This window comes from Panthera pardus, unplaced genomic scaffold, assembly GCF_024362965.1.
Source record: "Panthera pardus isolate Hobbes unplaced genomic scaffold, ASM2436296v1 HiC_scaffold_8, whole genome shotgun sequence".
NCBI lineage: Eukaryota > Metazoa > Chordata > Mammalia > Carnivora > Felidae > Panthera > Panthera pardus.
Genome location: NW_026527013.1, coordinates 60,978,862 through 61,000,731, shown reverse-complemented (window position 1 = coordinate 61,000,731; position 21,870 = coordinate 60,978,862). Strand labels below are relative to the sequence as shown.

The 21,870-nt window shown below is 49.7% G+C and overlaps 2 protein-coding genes across 11 annotated transcripts in view; both read left to right on the top strand.

The window, feature by feature from the left end:
* URGCP (upregulator of cell proliferation) overlaps nucleotides 1–4,895 on the top strand; it is a 58,652-nt gene extending 53,757 nt beyond the window's left edge. For all 9 annotated transcript variants that reach the window (XM_053896977.1, XM_053896975.1, XM_053896980.1 and 6 more), the window contains one exon: nucleotides 1,742–4,895. In XM_053896977.1, the coding sequence (XP_053752952.1) occupies nucleotides 1,742–4,335 (2,594 nt within the window). In that variant the 3' untranslated portion in view covers nucleotides 4,336–4,895. The remainder of the gene's footprint in view (nucleotides 1–1,741) is intronic.
* Nucleotides 4,896–12,659: 7,764 nt separating this feature from the next.
* On the top strand, nucleotides 12,660–21,449 carry MRPS24 (mitochondrial ribosomal protein S24). 2 transcript variants are annotated; one of them, XM_019450876.2, is made up of 4 exons: nucleotides 12,660–12,891; nucleotides 12,942–13,040; nucleotides 13,126–13,237; nucleotides 21,009–21,449. In XM_019450876.2, exons 1-4 carry the CDS (start codon nucleotides 12,853–12,855, stop codon nucleotides 21,290–21,292), a joined length of 534 nt encoding a protein of 177 aa, XP_019306421.1. In that variant the 5' UTR covers nucleotides 12,660–12,852; the 3' UTR covers nucleotides 21,293–21,449. The 2 variants fall into 2 exon arrangements, with proteins under 2 accessions (XP_019306421.1, XP_019306422.1); XM_019450877.2 differs by having other exon boundaries at nucleotides 12,662–12,891; nucleotides 12,972–13,040.
* The last annotated feature ends 421 nt before the right edge of the window (nucleotides 21,450–21,870 follow it).

Here is a 21,870-nt window from a genome sequence, read left to right as displayed (position 1 = left end):
CGAGGGAGGACAGCTCCTGTGTCAGAGTCTCTGCTAGCCCCTTAGCCCTCAGTGCCACCACTAACCGGGACAGTGATGGACACTAGCATCTTGGCAGGGGAAGCTGCAAGTGCAGGAACCTTACTTGTGACGAGTCCCCACAGTGGTTCTAAATTTTTTTTTTTAATGTTTATTTATTTTTGAGACAGAGTCAGAGCGTGAGCAGGGGAGGGGCAGAGGGAGAGGGAGACACAGAATCCGAAGCAGGATCCAGGCTCCGAGCTGTCAGCACAGAGCCTGATGCGGGGCTCGAACCCATGAACCGCAAGATCATGACCCAAGCCGAAGTCAGACCCTCAACTGACTGACCCCCTCCCCCCAGGCACCCCCTGCTCCAACAGTGGTTCTAAAGTGCAGTGGGATCCGGTGGGGGGGGCCCTCTGGCTGTTCCAGTGGTTTCTGTGACACTCCCACCAAGGGCCACACACTAGGCATGGATGCCTGTGACGTTTCTTGTTCTGGCTTTTTCCCATTGCCCATCACCACCATGCTACTTAAAAGACAAAAACCGTTGTTCCATGTCTGGGTAAGAAAAACCACGTCCCTGGTTTCATTCAGGCAAAACTCAAGAGACCTGAGCAGCACCTTTTCTATTCCTGTGTGACCCCATGCATCTCTTTTGTTTCTGCAGCAAGTTCACCAGCCCTGTGTTACTGCAGCCACATTGCACCCCCACCCCCTCCCAATGCAGGGCAGGTTCTGAAGAGAGGCGGCCCCTGCAGGGGAGGAGACACCTGTGTCCCAGGGCTGAGTCCTGCTGGTCACCCAGGAGGGCCCCGGACCAGGGTTGTGCCTCCTCTCAGGGTTTATATGAACATGTGGGTAACTTCATAGGCTTTCTCTTTTGAGAAAGGAGTGGAAAAAAGCCTGCAGCTCAGTAGGATTTGCATTTTTTAATTGTTCGTTTATTGGACCATGACAGCATACTAATCCTATGCAGTATGGAAATTGGCCAGATGCCACGCCCAAGAACAGGGGCAGTGGGTGAAACCTTTCGAGGAGTTACTGTGCTGAATGTAGTGCTTGCTAAGAGTTCGTACTGTGTTGGGTGGTATTTGGGGATCTGGACAAGTAAGTGCAGACTTCTGGTAATCTCTACCAAATATTTTACCCCCGTAACATTAAAACCACATTATTGGCTTCAGAGTCACAAAACTGGTTGCTAGCTATGATTTCTGTGACTCTCTATCTAGTGATAATTTCCTTTTCCCTTTAAAAATTCTCCAAGTTGTTTGTAAAAAGAAAAGAATGTAACCTGGAAAATCCGAGTGACTCAGTGATTGTGTTGCCTGTGGGAAATTCCTGGTGACAGTGTGCAGGGACCCCACTGCTGGCCCAGAGTGTGGGGAAAGTCCACGGGGTCACTTGGCAGGGGTGGGGGTGTGGTCAGAGAAGGGGTCCTGCGTCCCATGTGTGGGTGCATGGCTGTGCACTCTACACGGTTCAATTGGGGCCCCAGTGTGGCTGGGTGTTATGGGTTTCAGGAGAAACCAGACATGTAGACTGGACTCTCCCAGTTCTTAAATGTGGCCCCTGGGTGTCTTCTCTCTAATGTCCAACGTGTCTGGCGGTGTTTGGGTCTGGGGGTGGTGTGAGTTTGATCTCAGGCAGGCCTTGGGAGGCCGTCCCCCATCCCACCTGTAACCGGGGCCCCTGATGCGTGGGGTGAGCACTGATGTCTTCTCCCCCCACCCCCCCACAGCGGAGAGGAGCAGGCTGCAGGAGATGCTGTCGCTGCTGGGGCTGGAGACCTACCAGGCCCAGAAGCTCAGCCTCCAGGATGCCCTGCAGATCAGCAGCGACAGCATGAGAAACTGGGCCCCTCAGGCCCCCAAAGACCTGCCCTGGAATTTCCTCAGGAAGCTGCAGGCCCTCAACGCTGAGGCCAGGAACACCACCATGGTGCTGGATGTGCCCCTGGACGCCAGGCCCATGGAGAAGGAGAGCCAGATGGAAGAGGAGATTATCTACTGGGACGCGGCTGATGACATCTCCGCGGACATCTATTCCTTCTCAGAGCTGCCGACGCCTGACACACCTGTGAACCCCTTGGACCTTCTCTGTGCCCTTCTGCTCTCCTCAGATGGTTTCCTGCAGCAGGAAATTGTGCTGAAAATGTCCCTGTGCCAGTTTGCACTCCCTCTCGTCTTGCCTGACTCGGAGAACCACTACCACACATTTCTGCTGTGGGCCCTGAGGGCCGTGGTGCGGACGTGGTGGGCGCAGCCCCCGCGGGGCGTGGGCGGCCTCCGAGAGGACAGCGCGGTGCTATCCCGGGCTCCCACCTTCGCCTTCGTGCGCATGGAGGTCAGCAGCAACTCCAAGTCACAGCTGCTCAACGCTGTGCTCAGCCCCAGCCACCGGCCACGGGACTGCTTCTGGCATCGAGACCTGAGCGTGGGCACCAACCCCCGGGAGATTGCAGATGGGCTGGTGGAAGTCTCCTGGTTCCTCCCCAGCGGCAGGGAGGACCTGGACGTGTTCCCGGAGCCCGTGGCCTTTCTGAACCTGCGGGGCGACATCGGGTCTCACTGGCTGCAGTTCAAGCTCTTGACCGAGATCTCGTCCGCCGTGTTCATCCTGACCGACAACATCAGCAGGAAGGACTACAAGCTGCTCTACTCCCTGAGGGGCTCGGCCACCAAGTACTATTTCATCCTGAGCCCCTACCGTGGGAAGCGGAACACAAACCTCAGGTTCCTGAACAAGCTCATCCCGGTGCTGAAGATGGACCACTCACATGTGCTGGTGAAGGTCAGCAGCACCGACAGCGCGGGCTTCGTGCGCAGGGTCCGCTCCATCGTGGCGCACGTGGCCCGGTCCCCCTGCAGGAGGTTGTCTGTGGAGGAGATGGCGCACGCGGCCCGTAAGCTGGGACTGAGGGTGGACGAGGACTGTGATGAGTGTCAGCGGGCAAAGCAGCGCATGGAGCGCATCACCAGGAGGATCAAGGACTGTGACGCCTACCGCAGGGACGAACTGTGGCTGCAGGGGGACCCGTGGCGGAAGGCAGCCCAGGTGGAGAAGGAGCTATGCCAGGCCCAGAGGGCGGGGGACCCTCCTGACAAGGGCAGGGCAGAGCTGGGGCACCGGCTGCTAGAACTTCGTGCACAGCAGAACCGCCAGGACCCCGCCTGGGGGCTGCAGGAGTTCATCGCAGGCATCAGCAGCGCCTCACTGGCTGAGAAGCAGTACTTCCTGAGGTGGATGGAGTGGGGACTGGCCCGCGTGGCCCAGCCAAGGCCGCGGCAGCCTCCTGAGACCATTCTTAGCCTGAGACCCAAGCACTGTGGCATGGTGGACTTCGGGGAGCTACTCTGGCCCGAGCCCCTGGGTGTAGAGCACTTCCTGCGGGAGATGGGACAGTTTTACGAGGCAGAAAGCTGCCTGGTGGAGGCGGGGAAGCTGCCGGCCTGCCAGAGGCGGTTTGCCCACTTCCCGGGCCTGGCCCTGGAGCTGCTGTTGAAGGGGCTGCCCTTGGAGCTGATCGACGGCAGCACGCTGAGTACCCCCCTGCGCTGGGTCACGGGGCTCCTGAAGGAGCTGCACGTTCGCCTGGAGAGGAGGTCGCGCCTGGTGGTCCTGTCGGCACTGGGTGCGCCGGGCACTGGGAAGTCCACGCTTCTCAACACCATGTTTGGGCTGCGCTTTGCCACTGGGCGGGGCTGTGGCCCTCGAGGGGCCTTCATGCAGCTGGTCACCGTGGCTGAGAGCTTCAGCCAGGATCTGGGCTGCGACCACATCCTGGTGATAGACTCCGGGGGCTTGATAGGCGGGGCCCTGACCGCAGCCGGGGAGAGGTTCGAGCTGGAGGCCTCCCTGGCCACTCTGCTCATGGGGCTGAGCAACGTCACCGTGGTGAGCCTGGCCGAGACGAGGGACATACCACCAGCTGTTCTGCATGCATTTCTGAGGTTGGAGAAAACGGGGCATGTGCCCAACTATCAGTTTGTGTACCAGAACCTCCAGGATGCGTGTGCCCCCGGCCCCAGGCCTCGGGACAGAAGGCCGCTCCTGGATCCCCCCGGCGATGTGAGCAGAGCCAGCGCACAGATGGAGAAGCAGGGCGATGGCATCCGGACGCTGGCCGACCTGGCCTTTTGTGACCCTGAGAAGCAGCATGTTTGGCACATCCCTGGCCTGTGGCATGGGGTGCCTCCCATGGCTGCAGTGAGCTTGGGGTACAGTGAGGCCATTTTTGAGTTAAAGAGGTGTCTGCTGGAAAACATCAGGAACGGCCTGTCCAACCAGAACAAAAACATCCAGCAGCTCATTGAGCTGGTGAGGCGGCTCTGAGTGTTAGGAGGGGGCCTATTCTGAAGGTGGTGTGCCTGTGGGGGCTGTGCCCAACACCTGACCCCATGAGAAGGGAGAAGGGCAAGAGCCTGGGGGGAGGGGGCTGGGGTTCCCTAAACAGTGTTGAGAAGGAGGTGACCGCACAGACCTGTTCAGAGATGCTCTCGGGAGCCAAGGGGCCCTGGGGCAGGGTGTGGACACACAGCAAGAGTTTGTGTGCAGCTCCTTTCCAGGCCCCTGTGCTCTGCTCCCTCTCCTTCGTCCCTGGGGTGGGGGGTAGTACCCCTGCAGCCCAGCCGGTATGGGGGGGGTGAAGAGGGGGGGTTGCTGGACGCCTCCCTGACGAAGTGGAGGCAGGCCCTTCCTCCATGACCTGCTGGTCCCGACTGACCCCCATGGAGAGTCCCCCCTGGCTCCCTCCACCTCCTGCAGCCGTGTCTGCCCCGCCCCAGACTGTGAGCTCCTTGGGGATGGGTCTGTGTGTGACCCGACTCTGTACCCCCAGGGCCTGGCACAGGGCCCTGTGCACTGTAGGCGCTTAATAAATGTTTGTTAAAAGAGTGGAGTGAATGAACGTGCATGTGATAGTGACAGGCAGGTTCCTCTGTTTCCTCAAAGAGGATCATGGTGTCTAAGGAGGTTGCACACAGAGCATCTGCAATGGGGGGGGGGGGGGGAGGGGACACCTGAGAGAAGTGTCCTACAGCTGCCCTGCTGTCCCCTGTCTTTACACAGAGGTCTGCCCTCAGGCTATTACCAGGAGCACAGAAATAAAAGTCTTCACAGCCACGCTGGGTGTGGCCATCAAGGTCCCACTTTCTAGGCTACGAAGGGAGGCCTAGAGCAGTGAAGCCCCGCCCCACACACGTGGGTGGGGAGAGGGGCTGACCTGACGGGATGCCTGCAGCTGCCAGGCTGACCCAAGCCGGACCCTGGGGTCCGCCCTTCATCTCGCTTCCTGTCTGTGGGCCAGGCTCCCTCCCCGACGTCACCTTGAGCCCCTCCACCATGGATGCTTCAGCCTGATCCTTGCCGGCTTGGCCCTCCCTGAGGCCGGGGCACCTCAGGATCCCTGGAACCCAGCCCCGCTCCCTCACCAGCTCTGGGGGTCTGCTGCTTAGGCCCTGGGGCTTCCTCCCCTCCATAAGTTGTGCCTTTGGGGAAGAACTGGGCCCCCAGTGGTGACCAGGAGCTCCTGGTCCTCCGTGTGTTCCCTGTTCTCCTTTGCCAGACTCCACAAGGGGGCGCCCTCTGGACCGGACCGCTTTCCCAAAGCCCTTTTCTGTACTTCCAGGACGCCCAGCCTGCTGCTCCCCTGATGTTCAGTGCTGTGCCTGGGTCCTGGGAGCCTGGCTCTGGACGCACCAGATGGAAGCTGAAAACCTGACCTCTTGCTAATAAATTTAGGAAAACCGGGGCGCTTGGGGGGCTCAGTCGGTTAAACGTCCCACTTCAGCTCAGGTCATGGTCTCAAGGTTCATGAGTTCAAGCCCCCCCCCCCCCCCCCCCCCCCCCGCCCGGTGAGGTCTGTGCTGACAGCTTGGAGCCTGGAGCCTGCTTCGAGTTCTGTGTCTCCCTCTTTCTCTGCCCCTCCCCCACTTGCTCTCTCTCTCTTAAAAATAAATAAAAACATTAAAAAATATATATCATTATAAATTTAGGAAAACCTTTTCCCTTCTGAAACTCAGAACCTCTAACCTTCAGGCTCTAGAAACTCATCTCTTTAGGATCATTAACACAAATTGTACGGGGTTGGTTCACCTGGAAATACTAAAACCTCTTCTTACTTTCTTCCCGTAAAGCTGGGGAACTAGCCAGTAGCTTCTCCAGCACAGTAAGAATATCAGTCAGGATCATCATGGGTCCAAAGTTCAGGCATTGGAAACCTTGCTTAGAATTTTTGAATATCAACCATTTCCCTTAAAAATTGATTCAAGCTCTTCCTGAAATCTGAAATGAAAGTTATCCCTAGTGGCTCCTACTAAGCAAAGATTCTTAACCTTGTTGGGTCTTTCCATTGTCCAAAGATTTAATCACTGAATTCCAGATAATTATGTGTGTGCTTTTTTTTCTGGGGAAAGAGTTCAACAGACTTTCAAAAGGATGCAGGATCCAAAGTAGATTAATAACTGCTTAGTAATCAGGAAAATTATATCCCCCTGACCTAAGATGCTGTGAAATTGCAACTAGCGTTTGCCACAAGTGTTTATTTTCATTTTTCTATATTTTAGAGGAGGGGGGGAACACAAGCAGGAGAGGAGCAGAGAGAGAGAGAAGGGGAAAGAGAGAGAGAATCCCAAGCAGGCTCCTCCCTGTCAGCATGGAGCCCAATGCGGGGCGGGGGGGTGCTGGAGCTCACAAACTGTGAGGTTATGACCTGAGCCGAAATCAAGAGTTGGATGTTCAGTCCACTGAGTCACCCAGGTGCCCCCTTGCTAAAAGTGTTTAAACTTTTGCAAACAGACCAGTCTGAAGACAGGGTGTAACAGAATCTGAGCACGAGGTTGCCTCAGACAGGACCCCACTGGTGGGTGTACTCAGTAACTGCACCCACCCCCACCACAGCTGCCTGGGCAATGTCAGAAGACTGTCACCTCTCAGGTACAGGGACAGGAGAGGTTGTGCTGGAGCCAAGTGATTTTCCCAGAAATCTCCCCTAATCCTTTTTTAGGTGATGTTCAATTCCACGAGGGGTTCTCCTTCACACACTGAAGTCAGAGCTGCTCTTGTGATTCTAGTTTTTACAATACTTAGGCCTTGCCTAGTGACCTGGGGCTCGGAATGCTAAGTCTAAGTTTGCCCTGCCCATTCCTGGAGACATCAGGGTCTGAGGGGCCCTGAGATTTGCCACAGGGCTACTGGGCACTGATATCCTTGGAGCCAAGCTTGGTGAGGTGGAGAGCCACTCAGAGAAGGTGGACAGGCAGCTCCCAGGGGACCCTGTTAGTCAGTGATGGAGTAAATGTGCCTGGGAGTCTGTGACCAGGCACAAGAGAGCCTGCCCTTCTCCCAGGAAAGAGCTCTCAGACTGTGGGACACCTGGGCCATTGCTTCCTGCTAATTATGTTGCCCTTGAGCAAAGTTATCTCAACTTCCCTAGGCCTTACCCCGCCACCACTAGCACCTGCTCTGGGGAGGGTGCACAAGCCTGGTGTTTGAGGAACCAGTCTGTGCTCATGGCACTGCACACTCACAAGTCTTGTGCAGAGGAAAGCGCCTATAACAGGACATCTTGTAATCAGTGGTATCTTAAAATTTGCAGCCCTTTCTCTTTTATTTATTTTTAAGGCAGAGACAGAGAGACAGGGCATGAGTGGGGAGTGGGGCAGAAAGAGAGGGAGACACAGAATCTGAAGCAGGCCCCAGGCTCTAAGGTGTCAGCACAGAGCCTGACATGGGGCTCAAACTCACGAGCTGTGAGATCATGACCTGAGCCGAAGTCGGACGCTCAACCGACTGAGCCACCCGGGTGCCCCAGCCCTTTCTCTTTCTTAATAGTACCTAAAGCAATGTCTTCTAATCAACATTATCTTAGACTTCTTGAAACACAGGAGGGCTGGTGTTGAGAAATCTGCACCAATGTAAACCTGATACGGCAGCTCTCTCCAGCTCCTCAGATGTAATTAGCCCAGTTAAAAAAAAAAAAACAAAACTTTATTTTTTTTTCTAAATCAGTCAATAAAAAAATGATTTTGGCTATAAACTTGTCCTGAGTTCCTAAGACTTCATCCAAATTACACCGTAGTGCAGCTTTATGGGCCCAGGGGAGTCAGGACCACAGAAGAGACCCAGGTGACCTTGATCCTGACTTTGGCGGCCTCCTGCCCGCCAACCCACACTCTGTGCCCCATGGCTTTGTTCATGCTGTTGTCTGCCAGGGGCTCTTACCTGTTCCTTTCCTGGCAGACTCTGGCTGTCACCTCTCTCAGGATGGCCTCAGGTGGCAGCTCCCCCTCCATCCCACCCTCTGAGAGGTGCCTTGTCCTCATCCTTGTCTTTTCTCCTTTTACTTGTCTGCTTTTCTGCCCTCTTGTCTGGGGTCCCTGTGGGAGGCAGAGCCTCTTGCTCATTTTTGTGTCCAGATCTAGCCTGGTGTGTGAGAACCAGGGAGCAAAACTCCAGCTGCTGGCACACAGGAGGCCTGTCTACCCGGCCCAGCTGGCAGGAGACCACACCTCCTCCCTCAGCGCCCCAAAGCAGAACATCACTAACCCAGCAAACCTGCCCCTTCATCCTGGGTCCCAGCAGAGGGAGAGCGGAGGTGGGGGAACTGAGATCAGAGCCCCTCTGGCTATCTGTGCAAGAAACAGGACAATTCAAGACTCTGCTGTAACTAGATGTCAGTGGCGGTTCGGCTTAGTTCCACAATAGAGCTGAGAACCTCTGGTGAATGTTTGGTCACTAGGAGATGAATTACCAGGAGTATGAAGAACCAGATTTAGCAGAGGTTTACAAAATGCAAAACGTCAGCAGTTCTGAGTTAGGATAAGTCCAAACGAATGGGGTTGTCTCGGCTAATCCTGCATCCAACAGGAAATTATCCATCCTTGAGGCTAGATTCTGGTGACTTCCAGGAAATGAAACCACGTTCCGGGCTGGACTGCCTTCTATAAGTCCAGCTGGGCCCAGAGTCTCTGTCTCACCCAATGTTGTCCCGCAGCCTGGCCGGCACTTTATCCTCGAATACAGGTGCACCTGTGAGTTGTGCTGGAGCCCACTGGGCTGTCTCAGAGACTTGCAGCACCCACCCCCCCCCCCCCCCGCCTTGTGGCCTAAGAGTGGTAGGACTGGGCTAAGGCCAGGCCCCTCAGAGTGAGTGCTGCCATGGTCTTGTATCCAGTGGTAGAAAAGGGGTGTGAAAAGCACCAAACAGCCCTGTCCTCGAGAAGGATCTCTACATATCAGGTTCTGGGAGACTCCCACATAAACTTGGAGCTTAGGACTTGACCCTGGCTGCACATCAGAATCATCTAAGCAGCAGGAAAGCTTGGGGATGGCCCCCTCCACCCCAGTTCTGTACCTGTGCTGTGGGGCCCAGTAGACTCAAACAAGTAGACACTACCACTTTGAAAGCATACAGGTGACCCTAGCTCTTCCTGGTACTATCAATAGGAGAGCAAAGAGGCTCACATCTGAGAAAAAACAGGTGTATACCCTCATCTTCCCAGGATTCTGGTCTGGGGACCCAGGAGGGCCCTTTGTGTGGGTCCCTTGTTCCTAAAGGTGGCTACTGCATTTCCAGGAGGTCCCCCAGGGCCAGCACTGAGCCTTCTGCACCCACCTCCAGAAATCCAGGCCATTTCCCCATCCTACATGGTTCTGAATGTTCACGCCCACCCAGGGAGGGGAGAACCCCAGATAAGGAATAATCACACACTTTGGAACAAGAAGGCTTACTACCATTGGCTGGTTCTGTGACCTCAGGTGACTCTCTGACCTCTATCTTCTTTTCTGCAAAACCTGGACAATATTGCCTCCTTTACAGGGTTTCTGGGAGAAGCAAAGTACATGAAAACACTAACCAATGGCAATTACGGAAAATTAAAACACCCATTAAGCTTTTTCCACTGGCGATTTAAAACAATGTGAAAATTGATACTAATGCTTAAGTAAATTTTTTCAGTTATTTTAATCATGCAAACACACAAGACCCACCCTCAAACAAGGCCTAAGGGACAGTGACATGAATGAAGACAAACATAAATTTGAGGGTGTGACTGCCTGATGCCTTGAGGATGAAATGAACCAGAGCCACCTCTGCCCAGCAGCCCTGCACTGCCGCCTGCTGCTCCAGTAGAATTCAGAAATCACCTTCTCTGGAACACCAGCCTTCCTTTCTCTGGGGAGCGTGGTGTTCCTGTGAGCCCTCATGAATCCTTCATATCAAGTTCATCTCCCTAAGCAGATGTACACGTCAGGGACTCTACCCGCAACATGGGCTCAAACTCACAACCCCAAGATCAAGAGTGGCATGCTCCACAGGCTGAGCCAGCCAGGCACCCTGGCTTTATTGTTTTTTAAAAAACATTTATTAGTTGCATTTTACAATGTAATTTTCACAACTGTCATTGTGCCCATTTTATAGATGAGAGAAACTGAAGCTCAGGAAAGGTCAAGTCACTTGCCTAAGTTGCACAGCCAGGAGCCTATAATTCACATACCAGATCCCATATTCCTCAGCATGTTGGGCAGATTTAAAACTTTTCAAATTATGAAATTATCAAACTTTATGGAAACTTTAAAAGAAAAAAAAAGTCAGTTTAAAAGGGTCCTTTGAGGGGGCACCTGGATGGCTCAGTCCATTAAGCATCTGACTCTTAAAAATTTTTTTTAAAAATGTTTATTTATTTTTGAGAGATAGAGCATGAGCAGGGGAGGGGCAGAGAGAGAGGGAGACACAGAATCTGAAGCAGGCCCCAGGATCTGAGCTGTCAGCACAGAGCCTGATGTGGGGCTCAGACCCTTGAACTGAGAGATCTTGACCTAAGCTGAAGTCAGATGCCCAACTGTGCCACCCAGGTGCCCCTAAGCATCCAACTCTTGATCTCAGCTCAGGTCTTGTTCTCAGGGGTGTGAGTTCAGGCCCCACATTGGGCTCAACGCTGGGCGTGGAGCCTACTTAAAAAAAAGTCCTTTGGGAAAAGTTGAACGTTCTCTTATCTGGAAAGTATTGTGATTGGAGAACAGATCATTCTTCTATCTCCTTATCCAGTATGCAGAGCAGTTGGGAGGCCACAGTTTAAAAATTTAGAAATAAAACATTTCTAGTGAGTTGGACATGAGAGATGCTGTCCCTTGACGAAGATTGTTTTTGAGCTTCTAGTTGTCACAGAAATCTTTATTATGGAAAATACAGTGGCTGCAAGCCAAGAGACATATCTTGGTCCCTCTGTCCCTCCCCTGTGTCATCTTGGGTAACTCACCATCCACTTTTGCCTCTATTTCCCCTCCACGTAGATGACAATCCAGTCCTCCCTACCATGAGAAACCACAGGAGTATACAAGCAGCATTAGGGTCAATGATGTAGGTCAAAAATGGCCAAACGTTGGAATTCCATATCATTCAGCCTATCAATAACAATCATTTATCCTAACAGCTCTATGAGGTAGTTGTGCTAATAAAACACATCTTCTAGATTGTGGAGCTGAGGCTCAGTTCCACAAAGACTGCCACACCTGGGCTGGACTCCAGTCCAGGCTTTTCCATTTCTGTGAGGAGTTCTGAAATAAGATACCCAGTGTTGCTATTTTCCCCCTCTGATAACAATTACTGGATACCCGATTACAGCGACAATGCTCTGGTTTGAGTATGAATTTCCTTACTATCCAGCCTTTTCTTACACATTTCCTTCCCCAAGAACCAGACACTAGGGTTTGGGCCCATGTGAAACCCTACCTATTCCCCCAAAGAACTGGGTTAAGTTTTAACCAAAACGTATTTCTTCTTTTTGTGGATACAAGCCAGAAAGGGTTTTTATTTTTTTTATTTATTTTTTATTAAAAAACTTTTTAAACTGTTTGTTTGTTTTTGAGAGAGACCGAGTGTGAGCGGGGGAGGGGCAGAGAGAGAGAGGGAGACACAGAATCCGAAGCTGCTCCAGGCTCTGAGCTGTCAGATCCCAGGGCTCGAACCCACGAAACACAAGATCATGACCTGAGCTCAAGTCAGACGCTTAAATGACTGAGCCACCCAGGCGCCCCTTTCCTTTTCTTTTTAAATAATATTATTTGGAGGCAGAACTCAGCAGCCTGATTTCTAGAATCTGGGGACGAGCTCCGCTCACATCCGAGTCCCAAGGGCTCCGGTGAGAGCGCGGTACGTCCAGGTCCGGCGAACGCCAAGCTGTCCCGGAGGCCCTTTCCCTGCCGGAGCGAGCTCCAGGAGGGCGAGACCTCACCTCCGCACCACCCACGTTCCGAACCTGAACCACCGCGCACACGCCGACCGTGGCAGGCCGAGGAGAGGTGCATGGCTAGGCGTTCCTGGGCTGCTTGTTGCGGGAAAGTCCAGCTCCCAGCATCGCTCCCAGAGGAGGAGCCCGCCGACCTGCCACCGAAGTCAGGCAGCGCCCGGGCCGGAGAGACCCCGCCTACCTGCCTGCGGGGCCGCCCTGGCCGAGAGACCCAGACCTTCAGCAGCCTCGCCCGGGACAAGCAGCAAGCATGCGAGCTGACCCGCTCCGACTGAGAAGCCCCACCCGTCTTGCTGCTGCTCGGCGGTCCCTCAGCGCAGGGGAGGTCCCGCCCCGACATAGAGACCCTGCCCACTAGCGGGCCTGCCCACGAAGATAAGCCCCGCCCCAGCCGGGAGGCAAGGCCCCACGCCCGCAGACAGCTTCTTGCCCCGATCGGGAGACCCCGCAATTCCGCGGGGTCGAACCCGGCCAAGCGCGGGATCCGATTTGGTCTCGTCTGCCATCGTAGCCTCCCGAGGGTTGACCTTTGCCCTGAACTCGCCCCGCCCCGTCTTCCCCTCCCGGCGCCGTGGTACATCCGGCGCGTTGCGCTTGGCCCAAGATGGCGGCGCCCATGTGCTTCCGCGGGCTCAGGCTGCGGGTGAGTGAGCGACGCTGGCGGGGTCCTGCGGTTCGTGGTCGGGGCCTTAGTCTCCGTGTCACGTGCTCCTTATCTCACAGGTGCTGTCTTGGAGCCGAGAGCTGCCGTGCTCCTGGTGCGCCCTGCACACGTCCGCGGTCTGCACTAAGGTGAGCACGGCCGGGCGCGTGGGCGGTGTGGCAGCGGCTTGGGTCGGTGGGTGATCTCAGTGTCACGGCCCCTCCCTGCTTCTAGAACCGGGCGGCCCGAGTCAGAGTGGGCAAGGGGGACAAGCCGGTGACTTACGAGGAGGCGCACGCTCCGCACTACATCGCCCACCGCAAGGGCTGGCTGTCGCTGCATACAGGTGAGGGGGCAGCGGGGGCCGCTGTGCTGGGGGCTGTGGGAAGGAGAAGTTCTCGGCTGCGGCCTGTGACACAGAGTGAGATAAACACGTGCAAGAGGCTTCTTTCAGCTCCTACTTTTTCACAGGTTTTATTTCCAGATTTCATATTCGTGAGTTGTGTGCGGCGTGTGCTGTCACCCTCATTCTTAGACGGGGTAGAGCAGCGACCTCTCGTACTCCTCCGCTGAGGTTGAGCGAGGCTTTGCCTTCTTGTTTCAGCGTCCGTGCTGTAAACAAGTGTTCTTTTTGAGATCTGCTAGTGCTCCGTTTTTACGATTTTGTGCTTTTCGTCGGTGATTGCACCGCCTTAAAATAGCCCAGATGCTGAACCGTGAAGCACAAGAAGGGTGTGACGCACATTGCAGAGAAAATCTGCGCGTCGGGTGGGCTTTCTTCAGGCATGAGTTACAATGCTGCTGGCAGAGAGTTCAGTGTTAATCGCCGTTTGTATTAAACAAGGTGTCTTTAAACAGAAACATGTGAAACAAAGTTACGTATTGATGTGTTGACCAAAATATCTTAATCAAGGGCATACAGAAACGTAACCCTGTACTTCCCCCAGGAGCGATGGTTCAATGTTCCCTACTTCGTAGTTCATGGTGATTTTATAGAATATAACCATTAGCTGATTAGGATCAGCTGTATTTTCTTCATTATGAGGGTTCTCAGCTTTTGGATGTGTTGAGATCCATCTGTCTAGAAAACTTACTTAAAATACACATGACTGCCCTCCACCCTGTTCAGGTTCTGGTCCTAAGGTCTGGGGATGGGTGTGGATGCTCTAAGATGTGCAGGAGTTGCTGGAGCTATACTGAGAATCCACTGGTTGAGGCTGCATACCTGGCTGGTGAGAGAGCTCACGGCCCCTATCTCTGAAGCTGGTGGCCTCATCTCTCGGGACCAAAGGGTGGCCAGTGCTTCCATAAGGAGCCCAGAAAGAGTGTGAAAGGGCTAGACAAAAAGGATCATCTGGGTTTTGTGCCCTGTTAAGGCCTTGCTCTTCCATTTTGTAAAACAAGGATAACCAATAATATCTACTTCACAGGATTTGTTCAGGAATTTAATGAAATAATGTACTTTGAACCAAAAAAATTTTTTTTAAAATATAATTTACTGTCAAATTGGCTTACATACAACACCCAGTGCTCATCCCAACAAGTGCCCACCTCAATGCCCATCACCCATTTCCCCCCCCCCCCCCCATCCACCCTGTTTGTTCTCTGTATTTAAGAGTCTCTTGTGGTTTGCCTCCCTCCCTGTCTGTAACTTTTCCCCCCCTTCCCTTCTCCTCTGGTCTTCCGTTAAGTTTCTCAAGTTCCACATATCAGTGAAAACATGTGATATCTGTCCTTCTTTCACTGACTTACTTCACTCAGCATAATACCCTCCAGTTCCATCCACTTTGCTGCAAATGGCATGATTTCATTTTTTCTCATTGCCAAGTAGTATTCCATTGTATATATATAAACCACATCTTCTTTATCCATTCGTCAGTTGATGGACATTTAGGCTCTTTCCATAATTTGGCTATTGTTGAAAGTGCTGCTATAAACATTGGGTACATGTGCCCCTATGCATCAGCACTCCCGTATCCCTTGGGTAAATTCCTAGTAGTGCTGTAGCTGGGTTGTAGGGTAGGTCTATTTTTAATTTTTTGAGGAACCTCCACACTGTTTTCCAGAGTGGCTGCACCAGTTTGCATTCCCACCAACAGTGCAAGAAGGTTCCCATTTCTCCACGTCCTCTCCAGCCTCTATAGTCTCCTGATTTGTTCATTTTAGCCACTCTGACTGGCGTGAGGTGGTATCTCAGTGTGGCTTTGATTTGTATTTCCCTGATGATGAGTGACATTGAGCATCTTTTCATGTGTCTGTTGGCCATCTGGATGTCTTCTTTGGAGAAATGTTCATGTCTTCTGCCCATTTCTTCATGGGGTTATTTGTTTTTTTGGGTGCTGAGTTTGGTAAGTTCTTTATAGATTTTGGATACTAACTCTTTATCCGATATGTCATTTGCAAATATCTTTTCCCATTCCGTCGGTTGCCTTTGAGTTTTGTTGATTGTTTCCTTTGCAGTGAGGAAGCTTTTTATCTTGATGAGGTCCCAATAGTTCATTTTTGCTTTTAATTCCCTTGCCTTTGGAGATGTGTTGAGCAAGAAATTGCTGTGGCTGAGGAGGTTGTTGCCTACTTTCTGCTCTAGGGTTTTGATGGTTTCCTGTCTCACATTTAGGTCTTTCATCCATTTTGAATTTATTTTTGTGAATGGTGTAAGAAAGTGGTCTAGTTTCATTCTTCTGCATGTTGCTGTCCAGTTCACCCAGCACGATTTGCTGAAGAGACTGTCTTCTTTCCTTTGGATGCTCTTTCCTGCTTTGTCAAAGATTAGTTGACCATATGTTTGTGGGTCCAATTCTGGGTTCTCTATTCTATTCCATTGGTCTATGTGTCTGTTTTTGTGCCAATACCATGATTACAACTTTGTAGTAGAGGCTAAAGTCTGGGATTGTGATGCCTCCTGCTTTGGTTTTCTTCTTTAATATACTTTGGCTATTTGGGGTCTTTTGTGGTTCCATACAAATTTTAGGATTGTTTGTTTTAGCTTTGAGAAGAATGCTGGTGCAGTTTTGATTGGGATTGCATTGAATGTGTAGATTGCTTTGGGTAGTATTGACCTTTTAACAATATTTATTCTTCCAATCCATGAGCATGGGATGTTTTTCCATTTCTTTGTGTCTTCTTCAATTTTCTTCATAAGCTTTCTGTAGTTTTCAGCATATAGAGCTTTTACATATTTGGTTAGGTTTATTCCTAGGTATTTTATGGTTCTTGGTGCAGTTGTAAATGGGATCAGTTTTTTTCTCTTTCTGTTGTTTCATTATTGGTATATAAAAATGCAGCCGATTTCTGTACATTGATTTTGTACCCTCTGACTTTGCTGAATTCATGTATCAGTTCTAGCAGTCTTTTGGTGGAGTCTTTTGGGTTTTCCGTATAGGGAATCGTATCATCTATGAAAAGTGAAAGTTTGACTTCTTCTTTGCCAGTTTTGATGCCTTTTGTTTCATTTTGTTGTCTGATTGCTAATGCTAGCACTTCCAACACTATGTTAAACAACAGCAGTGAGAGTGGACATCCCTGTCGTGTTCCTGACCTCAGGAGGAAAGCTCTCAGTTTTTCCCCATTGAGGATGATGTTAGCTATGGGCTTTTCATCTATGGCTCTTATGATCTTTAAGTATGTTCCTTCCATCCCGACTTTCTTGCGGGTTTTTATTTAGAAAGGATGCTGTATTTTGTCAAATGCTTTTTCTGCATCGATTGACTGGATCATATGGTTCTCCTCCTTTGTTTTATTAATGTGATGTATCACATTGATTTGCGAATGTTGAACCAGCTCTGCAGCCCAGGAATGAATCCCATTTGATCATGGTGAATAATTCATTTTATGTGCTGTTGAATTTGATTTGCTAGTATTTCATTGAGAATTTTTGCATCCATGTTCATCAGGGATATTGGCCTGTAATTCTCCTTTTTTGTGGGGTCTTTGGTTTGGGAATCAAGGTAATGCTGGCTTCATAGAATGAGTCTGGAAGTTTTCCTTCAGTTTCTGTTTTTTGGAACATCTTGAGAAGGATAGGTATTAACTGTGCTTTAAATGTCTGGTAGAATTCTGTTGGAAGCCATGTGGTCTAGGACCCTTATTTGTTGGCAGATTTTTGATAACTGATTGAATTTCTTCACTAGTTATGGGTCTGTTCAAATTTTCTGTTTCTTTCTGTTTGAGTTTTGATAGTTGTGGGTATCCAGGAATTTGTCCATTTCTTCCAGGTTGTCCAGTTTGTTGGCATATAATTTTTCATAGTGTTCTCTGATAATTGCTTCTATTTCTGAGTGATTGGTTGTGATAAATCCATTTTCATTCATGATTTTATCTCTTTGGATCCTCTCTCTTAAAGTCTGGCTAGGGGTTTATCAATTTTGTTTATTTTTTCAAAAAACCAACTCTTGGTTCTATTGATCTATTGATATGTTTGTTTGTTTGTTTGTTTTTACTCTATATTGTTTATTTGTGCTCTGATCTTTATTGTTTCTCTTCCCCTGCTGGGTTTGGGTTTCTCTGTTGTTCTGCTTCTAGTTCTTTTAGGTGTGCTGTTAGATTTTTGTGTTTGGGATCTTTCTTGTTTCTTGAGATAGGCCTGGATTGCAATGTATTTTCCTCCTAGGGCTGCCTTTGATGCATCCCAAAGGGTTTGGATTGTTGTGTTTTCGTTTTCATTTGTTTCCATGTATTTTTAAATTTCTTCTTTAATTGCCTGGTTGACCCATTCGTTCTTTAGTAGGATGTTCTTTAACCTCCATGCATTTGGAGGTTTCTCAAACTTTGTCTTGTGATTAATTTCAAGTTTCATGGCATTGTGATCTGAAAATGTGCATGGTATGATCTCAATTCTTTCATATTTATTGAAGGCTGTTTTGTGACCCAGTATGTGATCTATCTTGGAGAATGTTCCCTGTGCACTCGAGAAGAATGTATATTCTGTTGCTGCAGGATAAAAAGTTCTAAATGTATCTGTCAAGTCCATCTTGTCCAGTGTATCATTCAGGGCCATTGTTTCTTTATTGATTTTCTGTCTAGGTGACCTGTCCATTGTTGTAAGCGGAGTGTTAAAGCCCCTGCAGTTACCACATTCTTATCAATACGGTTGTTTATGTTTGTGATTAGTTGTTTTATCTATTTGGGTGCTGCTGAATTCAGTGCATAGACATTTATAATTGTTAGCTCTTCCTGATGGATAGACCCTGTAATTATTATATACTTCCCTTTTTCCTCTCTTGTTACAGCCTTCAGTTTAAAATCTAGTTTGTCTGATAGAAGTATGGGTACTCCAGCTTTCTTTTGACTTCCAGTAGCATGATAGATAGTTCTCCATCCCCTCAGTTTCAATCTGAAGGTGTCCTCAGGTCTAAAATGGGTCTCTTGTAAACAGCAAATAGATGGGTCTTCTTTTTTTTATCCACTCTGATACCCTATGTCGTTTGGTTGGAGCACTTAGTTCATTTACATTCAGTGTTATTATTGAAAGATATGGGTTTAGAGTTTTTGTATTATCCGTAGATTTCATGCTTGTAGTGATGTCTCTGGTCCTTTGTGGTCTTTGCAGCATTTCACTCAGTGTCCCCCTTAGGATCTCTTGTACGGCTGGTTTAGCGGTGATGAATTCCTTCAGTTTTTGTTCATTTGGGAAGACTTTTATCTCTCCTATTCTGAATGACAGGCTTGCTGGATAAAGGATTCTTGGCTGCATATTTTTCCTGTTCATCACATTGAATATTTCCTATACTCTATTCTGGCCTGCCAAGTTTCAGTAGATAGGTCTGCTACTACCCTTATGTGTCTACCCTTGTAGGTTAAGGCCTGTTTATCCCTGACTGCTTTCAGAATTCTCTCTTTAACTTTGTATTTTGCCAGTTTCACTATGATATGTCGTGCAGAAGATCTATTCAAGTTACGTCCGAAGGGTGATTCGGATGCCTCCTGGATTTCAATTCTGTTTCCTTCCCCAGATGGGAGAAGTTCTCAGCTATGATTTCATCAAATACAACTTCTGCCCCTTTCTCTCTCTCTTCTTCTGGACCTCCTATGATACAGATATTGTTCCGTTTCACTGAATCACTTAGTACTGTAATTCTCCCCTTGTGATCCAGAATTTTTTTATCTTTCTTTTTCTCAGTTTCATCCTTTTCCATAATTTTATCTTCTGTTTCATTTAATCTCCCCTCTGCCTCTTCAGTCCTTGCTGTCACTGCCTCTAGTTTATTTTGCACCTCATTTATTGCATTTTTTAAATTCATCATAACTATTTTTTAGTTCCTTGATCTTGGCAGCAGTAGATTCTCTGCTGTCTTGTATGCTTTTTTCAAGCCCAGCGATTAATCTTATGACTATTATTTTATCTTGTTCAGTTATGTTGTTTATATCTGTTTTGATCAATTCTTTAGCTATCATTTCTTCCTGGAATTTCTTTTGAGGAGAATTCTTCCATTTCATCATTTTGGCTAGTTTTCTGTCCCCTTATGTGTTTTAAAACGTTTTTATGTGTCCTGCACCTGTGAGCACTACTATATTAAAGAGGGGTGATACACTGTCCAGGGCCTGGCCCTTCAGGAGGTGTTTTTTGGAGTGTGTTACTTGCTCTCTGTTGTTGTGACTTTGGTTACCTTATCTCCCTACTCATAGTGATGTTTTGGACCCTCCATCAGGTGTGCTTTGATTTGTTTGCTGAAGTAGCCCTTAATAGGAAAACAAAAAACAAACAGAAAACAAAAACAAACACACAAAAAAACCCCCAAAAACAAAAAACTGGAAACACCAGCTACAAGTAAACAGCAGGGTGGAGGTGGTGCTGATTGAAGAGACCTTATCCCATACAAAGAAATGACAGGGACAGGGAAAAAGAAAAAATAAAAATTGACCAGACAGAGAAACTATACGGCTTAATCTAGAGAGAGGGAAAGGAAAATAAAAAAAGGAGGTGTAGAACATGTATCAACAGAATAGATTAAATGTGTCTGCTTAAACAAACCAACAACCAGAATAACCCGATTGGAGGAGGGAAGATATGAGAAGGAAAAAAGGAAGAACATATCTATATAATAAGAATTGTCTGAGAATTAATCCAGGCAGTGCAGCAGCACAGGTCTGGAGGAGCAGTTATCTGTCTGGTCTTCAGCATCAAGCCCGCTCCAGTATCCAGTAGATTCGTAGTTACCCGGCACAGAGGGGCGTGGTTTCGTGTAGGTGGGTCCCGCCTCCACTGGGGGCCCCGCTGTCCGATCCCTGAGGACCCACCTTGGTGGTGATGGGGAGAAAAATGGCGACACCCCAGTCTCTCCTCCACAGACTGGGTGTCCCAAACCACTCTGTTCGAGCCGTCCTCACTGTGCCACGGGTGCAAAAGAGGCGGTTTGCCCCGCTCCGCTGACTCCTGTGCCTCCCTGGTGCTTGGCTGGGATTCAAACTCCTGCTCCATGCACCCCAGTACTGGGGGAGTGCCACTTGGCACCGCCTGATATATGGTCTCTGGCTGGCAGGCGCAGGCAGTCTTTGTGCTTTGAGCGGATGTATGCCTTCTTTCCACAGCACTCCAGGGAGGGGATCGCTTTCTCCTACTGCAGACTTTGTCTCTGACCTAGCCACCAGTCTGGGGCAGGCTCCCCTCCTCCCCAGGTGCGCGGTCAGGGCAGCCAGCCCCCAGAGAAAGCCCCGCAGTTAGAAAGTGGATCTCTTCCTCCTGGTCTATGATTTTCTCTTGTCCAAATACAGTCCTATGCTTCCCCAGCCTCTGTTTCTCTTCCCTTTGTCTCTGCAGAAGGGGATCCTTCCACTCGGTTCATTTTCTCTCTCCCAGTTCACAATCATGCACCTATGGCCTGTCAGGTTGTCCCAGTGGGTCCCTGGAAGCTACTTTGTCACTTTGCCTTCCGGACTCTTCGAGTTCAAAGTCTTTTGGCTTCAACACTGCTTTGTTTGAGAGACGAGGGAACTTTGAGTCCCCTTCTCTGCCATGTTGGCCCCCCTGTACTTTGGACTTTAAAGTGGTACTCTTTTTATTTCACTTATGGAAAAAAAGAGAAGAAGCCAGGGTGGGGGGTGGAATTGAGTGTCAAGTGCTCTTGGATGTTACCTCCGGAGGTTTTTGCTGATTCTTCACGGTGCCCTTCTCTCTTCAGGTAACCTGGATGGGGAGGACCATGCTGCAGAGCGAACAGTGGAGGATGTTTTCCTTCGAAAGTTCATGCTGGGCACTTTTCCAGGGTGTCTGGCTGACCAGGTTATCCTGAAGCGCCGGGCTAATCAGGTGGAGATCTGTGCCCTGGTCCTGAGGCAGCTGCCTGCATACAAGTTCTACTTCCTGGTGGGTTACAGTGAAACTCTGCTCTCCCACTTTTACAAATGTCCTGTCCGTCTGCACCTCCAAACTGTGCCCTCCAAGGTTGTGTACAAGTACATCTAGCACAGTCACCTTTTTTGCATCAGGCTTGAGCCTGCCAAGGACAGGAATGTGTGGGAAAGGGGTGAAGTGGGAATGGGGAAAGTGTATCCCTTCAGTGAACTGAGGATTCGTTTTCAAAGCTGCTGTTGAATAAATAGACTTTCCATGTTGTCTTGCCTCTTGGTTTGTCTTTACTCTTTAGAGAACTGGAATAGAGTCCTTTTGAGGGTGCTCCAAGGCTCCCAGACAGGCCAGGCCACCAGTTGTTTGAGGTTTGGGTAACAGCTGCAATGCAATGATTATCTTGTGCCAATCACTTTATCAGGAACTTTACTGAAAGTTCTTTGTTTTCTCTCAAAATGGAAAGATCCGTTTTTGGTGATTATAAAATAATGTTGAGTTTAAAAAATTTTAAACAATATCTACATGTGTCGACCATGAAAGTTTCTTGTAATTCTCCCACAGAGAGAACGACTGGGTAGTTTATTTGCAGATGATCCCCCCCCGCCGCCACCTAGAAACACCCTAATGCGTACCCATTGGTTTATTACACAAGCTTTCAACAGAGCAGTGACTCTGTGCCACAGACTCTTCTGAGT

Coding starts and splice junctions, on each gene's coding strand:
- MRPS24 (XM_019450876.2), top strand. CDS start 12,853: ATGGCGGCGCCCATGTGCTTCCGCGGGCTCAGGCTGCGG. Junction 12,892..12,941: donor TCCGCGGGCTCAGGCTGCGG/GTGAGTGAGCGA, acceptor TCGGGGCCTTAG/TCTCCGTGTCACGTGCTCCT. Junction 13,041..13,125: donor CGTCCGCGGTCTGCACTAAG/GTGAGCACGGCC, acceptor CCCTGCTTCTAG/AACCGGGCGGCCCGAGTCAG.